General features: G+C 39.4%; 1 protein-coding gene and 1 pseudogene across 5 annotated transcripts in view; both read left to right on the forward strand.

Moving 5' to 3' along the window:
• Positions 1 to 17,699, forward strand: part of AFG1L (AFG1 like ATPase) — a 203,945-nt gene that overhangs the window by 62,035 nt on the left and 124,211 nt on the right. For all 5 annotated transcript variants that reach the window (XR_007401347.1, XR_007401345.1, XM_049092448.1 and 2 more), the window contains exons 4-5: positions 11,039 to 11,140; positions 12,291 to 12,421. Coding sequence is in view for 3 of the 5 variants with exons in the window: in XM_049092448.1 (XP_048948405.1) it covers positions 11,039 to 11,140; positions 12,291 to 12,421 (233 nt within the window). In the remaining 2 variants the exon portion in view is untranslated. The remainder of the gene's footprint in view (positions 1 to 11,038; positions 11,141 to 12,290; positions 12,422 to 17,699) is intronic.
• LOC112658288 (SREBP regulating gene protein-like) lies at positions 5,293 to 7,207 on the forward strand (annotated as a pseudogene).

A 17,699-nucleotide genomic window follows, 5' to 3' on the forward strand; every position in this document is an offset into this window, starting at 1 on the left:
CTTATGAGCTATTGCTTACTTTTTAGACTTTCCTAATCAATGAATGTCTTGCTTCTTTTCTGAACTCCTTATTGGTGAAGTTGTCTGTTTTCTGGTTTCTGTTTCCTTCAAACACATTCTTTTCTCCTACTTCTAAACCTCTCCCTATTTAGCCACCTTCACTGATGTCATGGTGGTGGCTCTTACTTTATTTGGTCTTTTTGGTTGTCAGTCATTTCTTTTATTGGCTTACTCAAAATGCACATTTACATATAGCAAAATTAGTTGTGCTTCTCAACTGATAAAGCTCAGGCTCCCCTATAGTCATAACAAATTCGTGTTATGAGGAAGTGGTGGCAAAGGTTATTCTCTCAGTAATAATTTTAGGACAAGAAAAATAATAGGAGTTGAATAAGTAGTGATAGTACCTTAAAGATCCGACTATTTTTTTCTGGGTCCGCCCTCTACTTATTTGTTTGTGAATGCCTGTTTTACACTTACAGGTTTAGCTTGCCCCTTAAGATTCTTTATGTTCTTGGAGCTTATAGACTTGAGAAATGTTAAAGAAGCTCAAGCTGTTGTTTTTCTTAGTTCATTGGCTAATTGGTATTTTTGAGAACAGTGTATGTTTACTTCTTATTTAGAAAGCGATTTATACCAGGTGCTTGAGCAGTTTTGTGTGTTCACACCTCTGGGTACTGCTAGCAGTTCTCATTCTGTTGTCATCTTTCATTCTTTGCCTCTTTGGAGAACATTTACTTCCTGTACCTTCACTTTCATGTTCAGTCATGGTGAAAATCAACATTTTTGTTTCTCCTATTACCTTAACCACTTAACCATAAATGGAGATGATTGGTAAAACACAACTGTTTCCACTTCTGCAAAAGGACTTAAAAAAGTACCACAAACCTATAAAAGTTAATGGATTTTAGTTTGAAGAATACAGCCATATACTAATAAATGGAGGTATGGTAAATGTGGATTCATCTAAGTGCTTGAAAGAATTAGAGAAGATGTGGTAACATGGGATATTCACAGAGATACGTGTGTGGCAACCTTTGGTTAGGAACACCTTTATAATGCAGAGAGGGGAAGAGAAAGGAATTCTACAGTAGGAAGGGAAAAGATTTTCATTTGAGGGGAGCTATCTGTCTGGAAGAATAGCCTCAGAATGCTCTAACAAGCTCTTTTTTATTATAGTTTTCCTTTTTTAGTCTTGGGAAACAGGTATTCACTTTTGAAGAGACTCAATGGGAAAGATTCCTGTTTTCTAGCACCCCCTTCCACCCCTTATTCCTGGCTCTGTCATGAACATTTTACTTGTTTTGAGATGATTGACTCAGAGGGACCCTCAATCCAGGGAACCCCAGTAGAGTTGATAGAGGCATTATCATCATGACTCAACCCTGAAATGTTTTCCTTAATAAAATGTTTAGCATATCTCAAGCAGAAGCCAAACACTGCAGTGGGAGTGTTTTGTGGCTTCATTCTTACCCTGTAGTTGGCTTTCTTACAACAAGGTTTCAGTTCTTGACTAGTAGACTGCAGTGGGGATGGCAGAGTTAATGATTTCTCCCTTATATTTGGAGACAATCAAAGTAGATTTTTGTTCATCAGTCTCTTTTCTGCTGCCTCCTGGTTTAACCTTACCTGTTTCACTTTGATATTTTCACCAGTCAGAAGGTAGGCTGGTTTTAAGGTGAAGAGTTGGGAAGCAAAATTCTGGGTTTGGGTAATGGAGGACAGCACTTTCAGCTCCTTCAACAGGGGGTTGGCTGTGAAAAGGGAACCTTAGGAGGGGACCACTGCAGTAGTTGTTTTTTAGGTTTTATAAATTACTTCCCTAGTAAAAATCTACTCAAGAAAAATACAGGGTTTTATCTAGGACACTATGGAGACCAAAGCAAAATTGTGAAATAGGTAAAATTGAGCATTGGTTTCTTCTCCACATTTTTTTCAATATCTGTCCTTATTCTTGCATTCAGTTGACAAAGTTTATTGAATATCTGCTGTGTGCGAGGCAGTGTGTTGTTTCTGCAGATGTAATGACAAATGCAGATGTAATACTGTGTAAGACGCAGTCTGCTCACCCAGAGCTTACAGACTCTTGTGATGGCTCTGAAATATTTTTGAATGTGACCCACAGTGAAAAATATTTTTATATTCTGACCTACATATGTATATGTGTGTACACGTGCACACACATGCACCCCCCCCCCCGAAAAATAGTTTCATGAAAGAAAACTTACACTTATGTGTGATACATTTGGATATTTCCTCTTCTGTTCTATTCTAGAAAAAATATTTCTGGTTGTAGAGGCAATTTGAAGGACACTGGTCTAGGTTCTCTCATATCCATCACTACGTGTTGGTGTACTGGAGTTTGTTCCTGCTGTTTCATCTTTTTGGGCATTAGGATTTCTCATGCTGGATCTTCCATAGGACACAGATTTCTCCTCTACTAGTTAAATTAATCTGGTTGGACTCATATTATCCGAGGATCTGCCTTCTAGCTAAATGTCTGAACTACCTCTAATCTGTTTCTAATTTAAACTATTTTAAACTTATGTGCTAAATTTTTAATGGGATCCATTGGATGAGTAGGTTACTTTTCCAGCATATTTGCATTTAAAATGTCTTCTGGGGTGTCTGAGTGGCTGAGTAGGTTAAGCATCTGCCTTCAGCTCAGGTCATGATTCCAGGGTTCGAACCCTACATTGGGCTCCCTGCTCAGCGGGGAGTCAGCTTCTCCCTCTCCCACTGCCCCTCCCCCTCACATGTGCTTGCTGTCTCTCTCTCTCTCAAATAAATAAATCTTTTTTAAAAATTAAAAAAAATAATCTTCTAAGAGTTAGAATTTCACTGAAACTTGGTATATGAAATAAAACTGTAGTGACTGAGTTGTTCACTTGATGATTTTGGGCAGAGAAATCTTTTAACGTCTCTGAAATTCCATCATTACACAGGCACTTTCTTGACCAACATACTAAATATAATTGTGCTTATAGCCACATTGAAAGAATTTTACAATTTAGAAAAGATCTTTCCCTTTTTTGGTAGTGTCATGAATTTACTATTTCCCTCATACTCTCCCTAAGCACTGTTTGGTGTTGAGGACAGTCAAATATTAATAATTACTTGGGTATATCTACTAGTCTCTAGCAGAGAAAAAAAGTAGACGTTGATAGAAATAAGAGAAAGAATGAATACAAAATAAGTAGAAATTTATATACCATTTTCACACTCTAAAAATTAACATTACTTTTAATTTCATTAAATATTCATTTATTCAGATTTCTAATTATGTCATAAATGTTTGTTTTTAATATATTAAGTCTTTAGTGTGTGTGTGTGTGTGTGTGTGTATGACATACCACAGAGATGCCTTAGGAAAATTCACATTTCTACACTTGTATGTACACATACATACATACATAAACTAATTTTTCCTGTAGGATTTCCTACAGCTTGGATTTTGCTGATGCATCCCTGTGTTTAATGTGAGTTTTCCAACTCTGTCTTTTTCAAGGTTGTTTTGGCTATTCTATGACTTTTGTGTTTCCATAGACATTTTAGAACTGGCTGGTTAATTTAAAAAAAAATCCTTCTGGGATTTTGCTTAGGAATGTGTTCAATCTATAGATCAATTTGGAGAGAATTGATAACTTAAAATATTGATATTTTTGATAAATACTGATTTTTTTGATAAAGATCGAGTCTTCCAATCTATGGGCATGGTATGTTTCTTTATTTTAAAGATCTTTAATTTCTCTCACTTCTGCTTTGTAGGTTGTAATGCAGAGTTCTGCTATATTTTTTGAAAAATTTATTCCTTTGTATTTTATGTTTTCTGATGTCACTGTAAATGGTATTGTATTTTAAAATTTTAATTTCCAACTGATTGCTGCTAGTGTATAGAATCAGTTGATATTTTTGGTAAGTTTGCTATATTCAGTTATAAACTCTAGTAGTTATTTGATAGATTATTTAGGAATTTTTGTGTATACTATCATGCTGTTGCAAATAAAGACCAATTTTCCTTTACAATTTGTATGTCTTCTAGTTCTTTTTCTTGCCTTATTGTACTAGCTAGGAACTCCAGTATAATGCTGAATGGAAGTAGTGAGAGTGAATGTTCTTGCCTTGTGTGAAACTTTAGGGGAGAAGTGTTCAGTCTTTCACTAGTAAGAATGATGTTAGTTGTGGGGTATTTTTTTTTTTTAAGATTTTATTTATTTATTCATGAGAGACAACAGAGAGAGAGAGAGAGAGAGAGAGAGAGAGAGAGAGGCAGAAACACAGGCAGAGGGAGAAGCAGGCTCCATGAAGGGAGCCCAATGTGGGACTCGATCCCGGGTCTCCAGGATCATGCCCTGGGCCGAAGGCAGGCGCTAAACCACTGACCCACCCAGGCTGCCCTGTGGGGTATTTTTTTAATGTATTTTTCTTAATGTGGCAAATATACATAATATAAAATTTACCATTTTAACCACTTTTACTTGTAAAGTTCAGTGGTAGTAAGTACATTAACATTGTTTTGAAACCATCACACCGTTCATCTCCAGAACATTTTCATCTTCCCAAACTGAAAGCTTGTACCTATAAACAATACTTCCCCATTCCAAATGCCCCTCCCTCCCAGGCCCTGATAACCACCATCTGATTTTCTGTCCCTGTGAATTTGACTACTTTAGGTATCTCATATATGATGGAATCATATATTATTTAAACTTTTGTGTCTAGCTTATTTCACCTACTATATTGTCTTCAGGATTCATTTATGTTATGTGTCAGAATTCCATTACTTTTTTTTTTTTCCATTACTTTTTAAGGCTGAATAATATTCCAGCATATGTATCCAGTTTTTGCCTATTCATCTGTTGATGGATGTTTGGGTTATTTCCATCGTGTTTTTTTTTAAAGATTTTATTTATTTATTTGACAGAGAGCGAGTGAGCGAGATAGCATGAGAGGGGGAGGGGCAGAGGGAGAAGCAGGCTCCTGCTGCAGGCCTCGATCCCAGGACCCCAGGATCATGACCTGAAGTCAGACGCTTAACTCACGGAGCCACCCAGGTGCCCCTATTTCTATCTTTTGATTATTGTGAATAATACTGCTATATCTGTTTGAATCCCTGCTTTCAGTTCTTTTGTGTATATACTCAGAAGTGGAAGTGGTGGATCATATGGTCATTCTGTGTTTAATTTTTTTTTTTTTTTAAGATTTTTAATTTATGGCTGGGAGCTGGCTGGGCTGGAGGCCAGGGGGCGGGCGCCTGCCTTGGAGAATGGGGCTGCCGGCAGCGTAGGGGCCATGCCTGTGGCTCTGGGCCCGTCCTGCGTCCGCACCTGCCCCCGGCCTCCGCACCTGCCCCCGGCCTCTGCACCTGCCCCCGGCCTCCACACCTGCCCCGGCCTCTGCGCACCTGCCCCGCTATGGGCCTGCCCCAGCCTCCGCACCTGCCTGGCTATGGGCCCACCCAGGCCTCCGCACCTGCCCCGGCCCCGCCTCTGCACCTGCCCCCGGCCTCCGCACCTGCCCCGGCCTCCGCGCCCGCCCTGCTCTGTGCCTATCCTGCTCCGCACCCGCAGGGTGAACCTGGCGGCTGTGGTGTGGCGCCGACTCCTCCCGAAGATGTAGGTGGGTGCTCGCCCAGGTCTTCGGGCTCTCGCTCATCTACTTCCTCAGCAGCACCTTCAAACAGAAGGAAAGAGCAGTGAGAGCTCGGAATCTCCTCCAGGTTCAATACCACGACCAGCCCGTTCCATGGAAGGTGCAGGTTCACCTGGGGAGCAGCAGAGGGCCCAGCAACCAGCGCTGAACTCCATGCAAGGGAAGCACCTCCTCACCGATGAGCTAGGATACATCTGTGAAAGGAAGGATTTGCTGGTGAACGGCCGCTGTAATGTCAACGTCCCCGGCACGAAGCAGTACCGCTCTGATGGCTGCTGTGGTCCTGTGAGTACTGTGTGTCCTGCTGCCTCAGCCCAGCAAGCAGCTTCTCCTGGAGCGCTTCCCACCAGGCAGCCGTGGCGTTCCAGAACCTCTTCATGGCCCTCGAAGATCACTTTGAATTGTGTCTGGCCAAATGCAGGACCTCATCCCAGAGCGTGCAGCATGAGAACACCGATAGGGACCCCATAGCCAAGCACTGCTACGAAGAGAGCCCCCCTGAGCTCTTCCCCACGTGACAAGCACGGGAGACAGACCACACACGGGCGACCAGGCGCCACAGGAGAACTTGTGGCCTGAAGCCACGCTCCAGCGTTCTCTAGCCTGCCTAGAAGAAGAGAGGAATCGTTGGAAGCTTTGGCTTTGACCACTTCTTGTGCTGTACTCTTTGGCCTCACTCACCACTGGGCTCTACCCTGTGGAACTATTCCGGGAAGCAGCTTGGAAACACCAGTGCCTCACATTCAAGGACAAACTACAGGCGAGTCTGTGGAGCTGCTGGTGCTCTGGGGCACTTCTAGTTGCAGACTCCTCGAACCCTTCACTGTGAATTTATTTATTGGATTTCTTTGGAGTAGTGGGAACATGATAATGGTTTATATGGGAAGATGTCTTGCCTTAATAGTCAAATATATTCAAGGAAATTGTTGTTGTTTTCTTGTGGGGTTTCCTGAGTGAAGTCATCCCTTTACTCCGATAAAATGTTTGGCCTCTTTGAACATGCATGTTCTCTCAAGGTAATTGTTTTAAAAGCTCCTTCAGAAGTGGGCCCTGGACACTGTATCCTGACATCTAAAATTATCAACAACTCAAAGATACTATTCTGTTCCGGCCCTCTACCAGCCCCCCTTGCAGGTGGCACCAGCTTTCCACAGGTTTTCTGGTCATGGTATTTGAATGTGCTTGCATTACCTGCATGTGAGCATCCTCTGGACCAGAAATTCCAACTCCCTGTTCCGGAGGATTTTCTCATTTCCAATGCCACTGCTGAAATGATTGTGGTCTGCTCAGCCATGGTACCCTGGGAGCCTCCTCCCTTCTCCTGTCATGGAAACCTGCTGGTATGGCAATTCCTAGGTGAAGAGACATCTAATAACTGGCTGTAGGCAGTCATCCTTCATTGCTTTCAGCTTCGGGACACATAACAGGTTCAGACCTTCAGTTTCCTTACGACTTGTGAAGAAGAAAGCCCAAGTTTCCATTGAGGTGCTGCTGTAAGTGAGTCACTCCTACTCTCAATGGGGCGAGCCCGTGAACGCAGGGCGTGCCAGTTGCGGGTCCACGTGCTTACACCGAATCTCTCAGGCTCAATCAAGGTCAAGAGTATTTGGTCCTCTGATCAAGACATTCTGCCCCTCAAGTACTATGGCTCTTTGCTCTCAGGAGACATGGACACACAGCTCTTTCCTAGAGCAAGCCCCTTACTAATCCTGGGATCAGGCCAGGTCTTTTTCATCTTTTTTTTTTTTTAAAGATTTATTTTTATTTATTTATGATAGATACACACACAGAGAGAGAGAGAGAGAGAGAGAGAGAGAGAGAGGCAGAGACACAGGAGGAGGGAGAAGCAGGCTCCATGCCGGGAGCCCGACACGGGACTCGATCCCGGGACTCCAGGATCGCGCCCTGGGCCAAAGGCAGGCGCGAAACCGCTGAGCCACCCAGGGATCCCCCATCTTTTTCATCTTTTGATTGTTCGAGCTGTTGACCTTGGAGTGGGGTACTAGTTTTACAATCCACTTTTGACATTTTTTTTCAGTAGGGTTTTTTTCTTTGGACCATGTTTCCTTCCAACATGTTTCTGCGGTATGTAGCAGTAATTCCCCATGACCTTCTCCTATTACTTCTTAAACCTCTCTTCCCAAAGGGGTTTGTCCTCCTTAAGTAAGCCTTCTCAGAGGGCTGTCTGGCAATTGTTTTTTCTTTTTTAATTTTTAAAAAAGATTTTATTTATTTATTCATGAGAGACACAGAGAGAGAGAGAGACAGAAACATAGGCAGAAGGAGAAGCAGGCTCCATGTAGGGAGCCTGACGTGGGACCTGATCCCGGGACTCCAGGCTCACGCCCTGGGCTGAAGGCAGGCACTAAACTGCTGAGCCACCTGGGGTTCCCCAATTTTTTTTTAATGTTTTTTCCCCCCAAATCTATTTAGTTTGCATTGGACTTTTTGGATTTTATGTGCATTCACAGAGCTAAATCAAACTTTGTATGTGGGGAAAAAAAAGATTTTTAGTTAATTAATTTATTAGAGACACAGAGAGGCAGAAGCATAGGCAGAGGGAGAAGCAGGCTTCCTGCAGGGAGCCTGATGCTGTACTCGATCCCCGGACCCAGGCTGTGTTTAATTTTTTGAGCAACTGCCATATTGTTTTCCAAAGCAGCTACACCATTTTATATTCCCACAAGCAACACACATCCAATATTTGTTATTTTTTTCTTAAAAAAATAATAGCCATTCTAATCGGTATTGAAGTGGTATCTCAGTGTAGTTTTTATTTGTGTTTCTCAAATGATTAGTGATATTGAGCATCTTTTCATTGTAGGTTTCTTTTTGTTTTGTCCTTTATGAGTTTGAAAAGTATGCTGCTTTTCCTAGTTTGCTGAGAAATTTGATCATGAATGTGTGCTGACTTTTCTCAAACATTTTTTCAGATGTGAGGATTATATGGTTTTTATATACTGAATTTTATTTTGATATGGAGTTGTTACTTACATGCCAACTTGATTCATTTGAAGTATCTTTTTTTTTTAGGATGGACAAAATCAAAACCAAAGCAAAAACACCATTGTAGTTCCTAAGAGCTCTTCATATTTAACAATATGTAAGGTTAATCTTTCAAGTTTCATGAAGGCTGGGATCTTTGTCTGTTTTGTTTACTACCAGATCCTGAGCACCCAGGATAGAGACTCACATGTGGTATTCAGTAACAATGTATTGATAAAGTAAATAAGGATATTAATTTTATTTGTAGTAATTTTTGACATTCAAAAGGTTAAATTTCAGGTAGCAATTTTTTCCATTATGATTTTTTTTTTCTTTTATCCCCAGAAGCTTTTATATGATGGTTTTGTTATATTTTAAGCCTGGTTTTTAAAGAGTTAGCACAAAGATTACATTCAAATATACATTCAGATTTTTGTTTAGATCATGACTGTTTTCTAGATCTATAAGTGTACTGTGTTTCATGCAGCAGAATTTAAAATTTTATTAATTTTTTGCATAAATGTAATAATTTAAGATCTGTTGCCACTCACTGTATCAAGAAGTATTTCACTAAATATTTTTGCAAAAAGATTACTTTTAAATTGAATTAGTTTCTTCATCAATGACCAGATTTGTTTGGTAAATTGTATTTTCTTTTCTTTTTTTTTTTTTTTTTGTATTTTCATATACAAAAAACTTTCTGGTGATTCAAATGGCATAGGCTCAAAGTTGTATGGAATGGAGGAAAACCAAACAGATTTAAGACTCAGATCTTAAATCTCGAGCTGCCTATGAATACTTGTAGCTCCTGTGCAGAGAGGATGGGCACTGTGGTGGTGTGGTGGTGGTTGTGGAGGAAGCAGTGAAGATGAGGGACAGCACAAGCATGGCCTGGCTTGGCCTGCTGAGGAATGCTGGGTCTGAACTGAGCTTGAGGACTGCCAGTGACCCCAGAGCCCTGGGCTTTCTGCGAAGGAATAAGAATTTCTGTGCATATTTTGTTAAATGTGACTCGATAACTAAAGTAATCACAGTGGTTAAAAGTTTTAGCGTTGAAAATTAGATAATTAAATTATAAGGGTTAAGGTTTTAATTTCTTCAAGTAGGCCTCATTTTGTAAGATTTATGTTCTCAACTTTTTTTTTTTTTTTAAAAGATTTTATTTATTTATTCATGAGAGAGAGAGAGAGGGAGGCAGAGACACAGGCAGAGCGAGAAGCAGGCTACATGCAGGGAGCCTGACGTAGGACCCGATCCCCGGTCTCCAGGATCACACCCTGGACTGAAGGCGGCGCTAAACCGCTGAGCCACCCGGGCTGCCCTGTTCTCAACTTTTTAAGAAGGTTATATTTTAAGAACACTTTATTTAAAAGCTAAAACAAAACAAGCAAAGGAAAAAAGAGACAAAGCAAGAAACAGACTTTTAACTACTGAGAACAAACTGATATCAGAGGGGAGGTGGGTGAAGGAGTGGGTGAAATAGATGATGGGGATTAAAGGAAAGGAGGGCACTTAGCTCTATGAGTACCATGTGATGTATGGAAGTGTTGAATCATATTGTAACTAGTATTATATTGAAACTAGTATTACATTGTATGTTAACTGTACTGCAATTAAAATAAAAAAAAAAGAACATAGTATCAACATTTTTAGAGGAAATCCTGTATGATACACAGGAGAAGGTAAAGCTACAAAAAAAAGTGTTAAAATTGGCAATTCTCTAGTTCTAATCTATATTATTTATTTTCAGCATTGATATTAGTTACTAATCTTTATTTTTTTTATTTTTCATTTTTTGAATTTCCTGTAGTACCTAAGACCACTTCTCTTGCTTATGGCCCAATAAATATTTACTTAATTGATTAAGTTATTTTATTCATACTGATGTCTTTTGGAAGACAAATTGAAGAATGAATAATCTGCAGATCTCGTCAGTTTATTTACATAATTCTCTGGGGGAAATAGCTCCTATAATGTTAACTAAATGTCATATTTCCTAATAACAGGATTTTAATAGAGAAGAGCAATATTAACATTTTATTTTTAGCTGGTTTAACACAAAAAATAAACACTCCTTCCTAAAAAAGTAACATAGTGGGATCCCTGGGTGGCGCAGCGGTTTGGCGCCTGCCTTTGGCCCAGGGCGCGATCCTGGAGACCCGGGATCGAATCCCACGTCGGGCTCCCGGTGCATGGAGCCTGCTTCTCCCTCTGCCTGTGTCTCTGCCTCTCTCTCTCTCTCTCTCTCTCTATGTGACTGTCATAAATAAATTAAAAAAAAAAAAAAAGTAACATAGTCTCAAGTTTTCCAGTAGAAGAGGGTGGTTTCATTATCCCAAAGCTAATGAACAATCCTTAATCAGTACATACTTTTTAATAGTTTTTTTTTTTTTTTTTTAAGGTACAGGGAAAACGATGGTGATGGACATGTTTTATGATTATGTGGAGATGAAGAGGAAGAAACGGGTTCATTTTCATGGTTTCATGCTAGATGTTCATGAAAGTAAGTTAAATGGTCTAAAAGAAGGGATTTTTAAGTGGGTAAACACTACAAAACAGTTTTTCTCATCTTTTAAAATTTTTAATCTTTGAATCTTTTAAAAAATTAGAATTTGTTTAAAGTAAGGTTTTATTTGGTTTCATTTGTTTTGTGCTATACTGAAACAACTCATACATTTCATGATGTATTTAGAGTTGATCCTAAAGACAAATTCAGTACTTCCCATTAAGAGAAGTTACTATATGAAGGTCGACTATTTTGTCTTTCTACTAAGGATCAATAAGAAATGTTGGGATGCCTGAGTGGCTCAGGGGGTTAAGTATCTCCCCACAGCTCAGGTCCTGAACCCTGAGTCTTGTGATAGAGCCCTGCCTTGGGCTGGATGGTCAGCAGGGTATCCTGCTTCTCTTTCTCCCTCTGCCACCCCCCTGCCTATGCTTGCCCACGTTCTCTCTTTCTCTCTGTGTCAAATAAATAAAATCTTAAAATTAAAAAAAAATGTTAAAAACTCATTTATTTCAAGAAGTTGTTCTTGATTAGGTCCTTTCCTGTGTGTCACCCTAGCATGTAGGCATTCATGTACATGTATGTATGCCTTATTGCTTTATCAGTGTTCTTAGATTATTTCATTTTTATATTACTTGTCTACCAAATATACTGTAACCTAACCAGGCCAGGAACATTGTATTTTCCTTCAAATACTTTCAGCATTTAGCATACATATAACGAGTGAAGTGAGATTGCCTAGAGATAAGGAACATCCTGATTTCATATGCTAGATATAGGATGGAATCACCTGCTCTGCCTACATCTCTAAAATCCTCAGCAGTAAAATTGATCTGTTGATCCTCTAGTTACCATCTGGTCATCTAGGCTATCACTTTGTCATCTCTGAAGTGATTGAAGGATGGGGATAGAATGACTACAAAATGTCCTCACAACCATGGGAATGTATTAAGATGCAAACAACTTATTTTGAGGTAGAAAGAATGCAACCAATTTTCAATAATCACATTTGATTTTATGTGGCACTTAAACTTACTTTTTATGTTCACACTAAGGTTTCACTTACAGATTTAAAAGATTTGTTATGGTTGTCTAAAATGTACTATTAATACAGCATTCAATTTGTGTTTAATTGCATCCATTAAAGGAATTCACCGCCTTAAAAAGAGTTTACCAAAAAGGAAGCCAGGATTCATGGCTAAATCCTATGATCCAATAGCTCCCATAGCTGAAGAAATCAGTGAAGAAGCATGTCTCTTATGTTTCGATGAGTTTCAGGTAAGGTACAGATGTTTCATAGATGTAGAATGGTATACTGAATGACATGTGAAGATTTAAATTCTGTTTCTGATTTTATCATTGTTTTATAGATTGATTTGACATGCTACCTCTTATGACTTTATTTTACTGTCTAGTCCAGGGCTTAGCAAACTATGGCCCACACAGGGCAAATCTGGCCCATCTGCTTTTGTATTACCAGTGAGAAAAGAATGATTTTTATATTTTTAAAGAGTCTTTTGAAAAAGATAAAGAAAATGCCACACAGACCATATGTGGCTTGCAAAGCCTAAAATATTTACTACTGATTCTTTTATAGGAAAAGTTTGCCTACCCCTATATCATAGTCAATGGAGTTACAGTTTGCCTATACCATGATGGAGATAATATCATTATTACAAAATAATGTCTTTAAAGATGTTTGTGGTTTTTAAAAAAATGTTATATAAAAAACAAGTGATTCACACATCTCTTTTAAGCCTCCAATTTGTGATGAAGGGAGGGAGTTGGCCCTAGTTGAATTTTCCAAGTTTCTCCTAGTTTTAGGATTCTCTGAAACTGCACATTTAAAGTGGTAAAAAGTTATTTTCTGATCTTTATTTCTTTTATTTTAAAGATTTTATTTATTTATTCATGAAAGGCACACAGAGAGAGAGAGAGAGACAGAGACATAGGCAGAGGGAGAAGCAGGCTCCATGCAGGGAGCTCAATGTGGGACTTGATCCTGAAACTCCGGGATCACACCCTGGACCAAAGGCAGATGCTCAACCGCTGAGCCACCCAGGCATCCCAGATCTTTATTTCTTATGAGAACAAATATGGCATGCAGGCAAATATCATGTCTTATGCTTTTTCTGTATCCCATTGCTTAATAATAATAATAATAATCATAATAATAGATATTCTAGGTTAAGAATTACTCCCTCCTTGTTTACTATCTTTAGTAGTTCTGAAATGTGATAGTCGATTTTTCTATAATGCTTACTATGAGAGCAATTGATTATTGGAATGAAAATAGAAAAATTCACAAGTATTGAATATAAGCTTAAAAATAGGGCTTCACACCCAGAGCTTTTGAATAATATTTCTGGAGCTGAGTGCATAAACTCCTGTGTCTGATTGCTTAGAATAAAGGCCCAGAGAACTTTCAAGGGGTAGGAAGCTAGCATTTGTTTTGTGCCTACTCCGAGGTGGGCCCTGGGTGAGTCACACATCTTATTTAAGCCTCACAAACATATTTGTGATGAAGTGAGGGAACTGTCCTAGTTGAATTATCAAGTTTCTTACAATTTTAAGATTCTCTGAAATTATGCATTTAAATTCGTAGAGAGTTATTTCTTGTTCTTCTGTGTTTAAAAACCTGGGTTGATGGGAAGATAAGATGGCCAGGTTGCATTTATCCCAAATGAGGCATGATAGGTCGCCTTTAGCAACTTGATACACTTATCTAACAATGGTCTCAATTTCTGATAGGTAAGAAAGAAGAATTTTCACCAGGAATGGTGTTACACTGAGCCATCTGGGGAGGAGGAATCTTTTTTTCTCCTTGCAGTCATATTAAGACAGCCTCACATTCACCTTTTGTATTGTAGAACTGCAAAGGTCTTCAGAAGAAAGGCTTATGGGGAAGAAATGTTCTACCCTGAAGAAGTGTTCTAAGTGCACCAATGTGTTGCAGAAAGAGAAGGGCCTTGTTTAGTTCTAAAAATAGTAATGAGTTAACAGTTATGCTGTCAACAACAAGTCAGTGATAAATTAGTGAAGACCATCTCTCTTGTTTTCTCATTATGAGTCTCTTAATCACATTATCACTAAATAAAATTGAATTAACAGTTAAATTTTTTATTAAAGCATTGAAGTTAGATTTTTTTTTTTTTTACAAAAGTCGAACTTTTGTAAAATGATCCATGGTATACAAAGTGTTTTTATATCTATAAAATAGCTATGCATTTAATTCTGTAAAATAGCCACCATATTCATCACATAGATGAGGCATCAGAGTTTCCTTGGTATCATATAAAAATCATTACCCTTAACTTAAAGAATGTAAATTTTAAAACAGTCAGAGAAGAGATCCGTCTGTTTCTGTGACATGAAGACATTGGCAAGACTATTTAAGAAGGTTAGGAAGTGATGAAAATTTGCTCATGCAAAGAGATCCTGAGAAGATTAATAGCAAGCAGGGCCAAATTACCCATTAGGTGTAGTAGGCATAGTACTTAGAGTCCATGATACTTTCAGGGCCCCATGAGAATATTTTAATTTCTTTTAAAATTTGTAGAAAAAAAACGAATATACCATAATGAATTCAGCCTGTATCTATATATATTTTATACCAACTCAGTCATCAAATACAATTTATATATATAAACATTTTCAGAAGCATTTTTAAAAAATATTTTATCTATTTGAGAGAGAGAGAGCATGTGTGCACATGAGCTGTGGGGGCGGAGGAGGGGCAGATGGAGAGAGAGAAGCAGACTCCCTGCTGAGCACCCGGCTCAAAGCAGGGCTCAATGCAGAGCTCAATGTGGTGCTCAATCCCAGGACCCTGGGATCATGACTTGAACTGAAGTTAGATGCTTAACCAACTGAGCCACCCAGGCGTCCCTCAAATGCATTTTCTTTTTTTTTTTTTTTTTTTAATTTTTAAAATTTATTTATGATAGTCACACAGAGAGAGAGGGGGAGAGAGAGAGAGAGAGAGAGAGAGAGAGAGAGAGGCAGAGACGCAGGCAGAGGGAGAAGCAGGCTCCATGCACCGGGAGCCCGATGTGGGATTCGATCCCGGGTCTCCAGGATCGCGCCCTGGGCCAAAGGCAGGTGCTAGACCGCTGCGCCACCCAGGGATCCCTCAAATGCATTTTCTAATTGAGGAAGGGGCTCATGAAGGTAGAAGGTGCCTAGGACCCATGAAAATCATAATGTTGCCCTGATAGTGAGACCCTAACAGAACTATCTCTGGTTGCATTGGGCATTCTCCATTGAGTTCAGATTTCAGAATGTTGATGCATGATTGAGAAGAAGGAAACAAAAGCAACTCTCAGGATGCTCATGTTCCACATGAGTGAGTCTTGCAATAAAAGTGATTTTTCAAATTATGTATTAAGTATAAAGGCAGGCAATAAAAGTGATTTTTCAAATTATGTATTAAGTATAAAGAAGATCAAGGGGGAGACAGGACCCTCACTTGAAAGTTGCTTGCTAACAAAGAGAAAGTGGTTGTGATGGACCGGTCATCACCCACTGTGTCCAGCCAGAGTTGGTTTGATGTTCATTCATTTGTTTACTCATCCATCCCAGTTGCCTTATTTAAAGAGCCTTATCCCATACTGCAAGACCTCATGTGACCCACAGTCAAATGGACCATGTCTGGACATCTGATCTATGAGTAGCAAGCCCACAAGCTTGCCAACAACGTTGCACTTGTGTGATGTGCCCTGGGGATTGAGCCAATCATATCCTCTGTCTCGTGTCTTTGAGCTAAAAGGCACTGAAGGCACTTCCTGCACAATAATGAAACAGGAACAAAGAGACAGAGGAAATAACTGAATCCCATTAGGGGGAGGACTACAAGGCTGCTCCCTGGACAGCTGCTGAGCTCTCCAGAGCTACCTCAGCTCCTAAGCCTGTGTTTAGCTCCAGTTCCCCGCAGGTTCTATCAGTGCTGTTCACATCTTGGAGTCTCAAGTAAACCCCTTTTCTTTAGCTGAATTTCCTGTGCCTGTTTCTTGCAAACAGTCTTGATGGGGATGGATTAGTTCATGTTTTGCTCCTATCTGCTATATCAGGAGGGATTTCCCTATAGCCTGTAAAAGATAGCATAAATAGTACTGTGAGGAGATGTCACCTTCCTTCATATAAAATCCAGGACCTCCAATGGAAGGAGAATCACCTGATGAACTTAAGACCAAAGAGCAAAGAGCTGTATCTCGTAGATTGCTTTCTACTATAGGTAACAGAAAACCCAACTTAAAAAAGGCTTAAACTCTGTGTGTGTGTGTGTGTGTGTGTGTGTGTGCAAGCGCGCGCTGGGGGTGATGGAGTTAGAGGGGTGGAAATACAATAAGATAGTGTCATTCCTTTTACTCAAGCCTTTCTGCTTCCTCTCTGATCTTATCTCCTATCTTTCAGCCTTACTTACTGCAAATAATTTCCAACCCTATTTTCTTCCTGGATTAGGGAACCATAGCTTATAGTGGGTGTTATACCAAATGCTTCTTTCCCACCAGGGCTCTGAAGAACACAAATGCAGAGATGATAAAACAAGACTGAATATCAACTTGATTACTTTTATATGATCGCAAGTGCTACTAGAATGTAGTATTCTATTATGCTAGAGTTGACAACATGAGAGCCCTCTGCTTTTGAACAAAGTTGCCCTGCATGTCCTAGGATGAAAAATGTTAGTAGTTTTGCTCTTTTATATCCTCTACAATTCTCAACTTGAAGCCTGGAATTTACACTGCATGTGAGAAAAGGCCAATTATCAACATTATACCCACCATTGAGAAGAACCAGAGACAGCAGGAGTATAAGGGCAAGAATATGTCCCCTAAGGGCAGAGGTGATCACTAAGCATAACCTGCATCTCCTAGTTTCAATATCTGAACTGTCTTCTACTGGTCTTAGAAAAGCTCTTCCAGCACACCAAAACTGGATTATTTCTAGTCCAAATCTCTGTTTGCCCCTTTTTTCTAAAATTTGGGGGGGCGGGTAAAAGAATACCCCCAAAATATTGCTGCAGCAGCACTCTGATTCCCAACATCCACACAACTTAGAACAAACAAGCAGAGCCTTCCCACTGAACTTTCTGCCTGGGACAGTCTCCCCCAGAGACCCCAAAGAGTCTCTCACGTCTTCAGATCTCTGCTCAGTTATTGCCTTAACAAGGCCTATTCTTATAAAATTGTGATTTGTCATTAATCAATATCCCTTACTGTCCTTTTAAAAACCATTAAAACAACATCACCCTCTGCATATATATAATTTATTATATTTACTGTTTATTATATATATTCCTCCATAAGAATGTAAACTTGAAGGCAGGAATCTTTATTTTGCTCACTGATGTATCTCAAATGTCTAGAACAGTGTTTGAGGATGAGCGAATGAATAATAGTGAGTGAAAGAATGAATGGATAGAACTTAATACCAAACGATATATACTGAGGCAGTCTCCCAACTAAGACCCATTTCCCTTAATTAACAACCCACCATTTTTTTTGCCAACATTCTGAATTAACATTTTTTGTTTAACTTAATAGATGAAAAATGG

This window comes from Canis lupus, chromosome 12, assembly GCF_003254725.2.
Source record: "Canis lupus dingo isolate Sandy chromosome 12, ASM325472v2, whole genome shotgun sequence".
Classification (NCBI taxonomy): domain Eukaryota; kingdom Metazoa; phylum Chordata; class Mammalia; order Carnivora; family Canidae; genus Canis; species Canis lupus.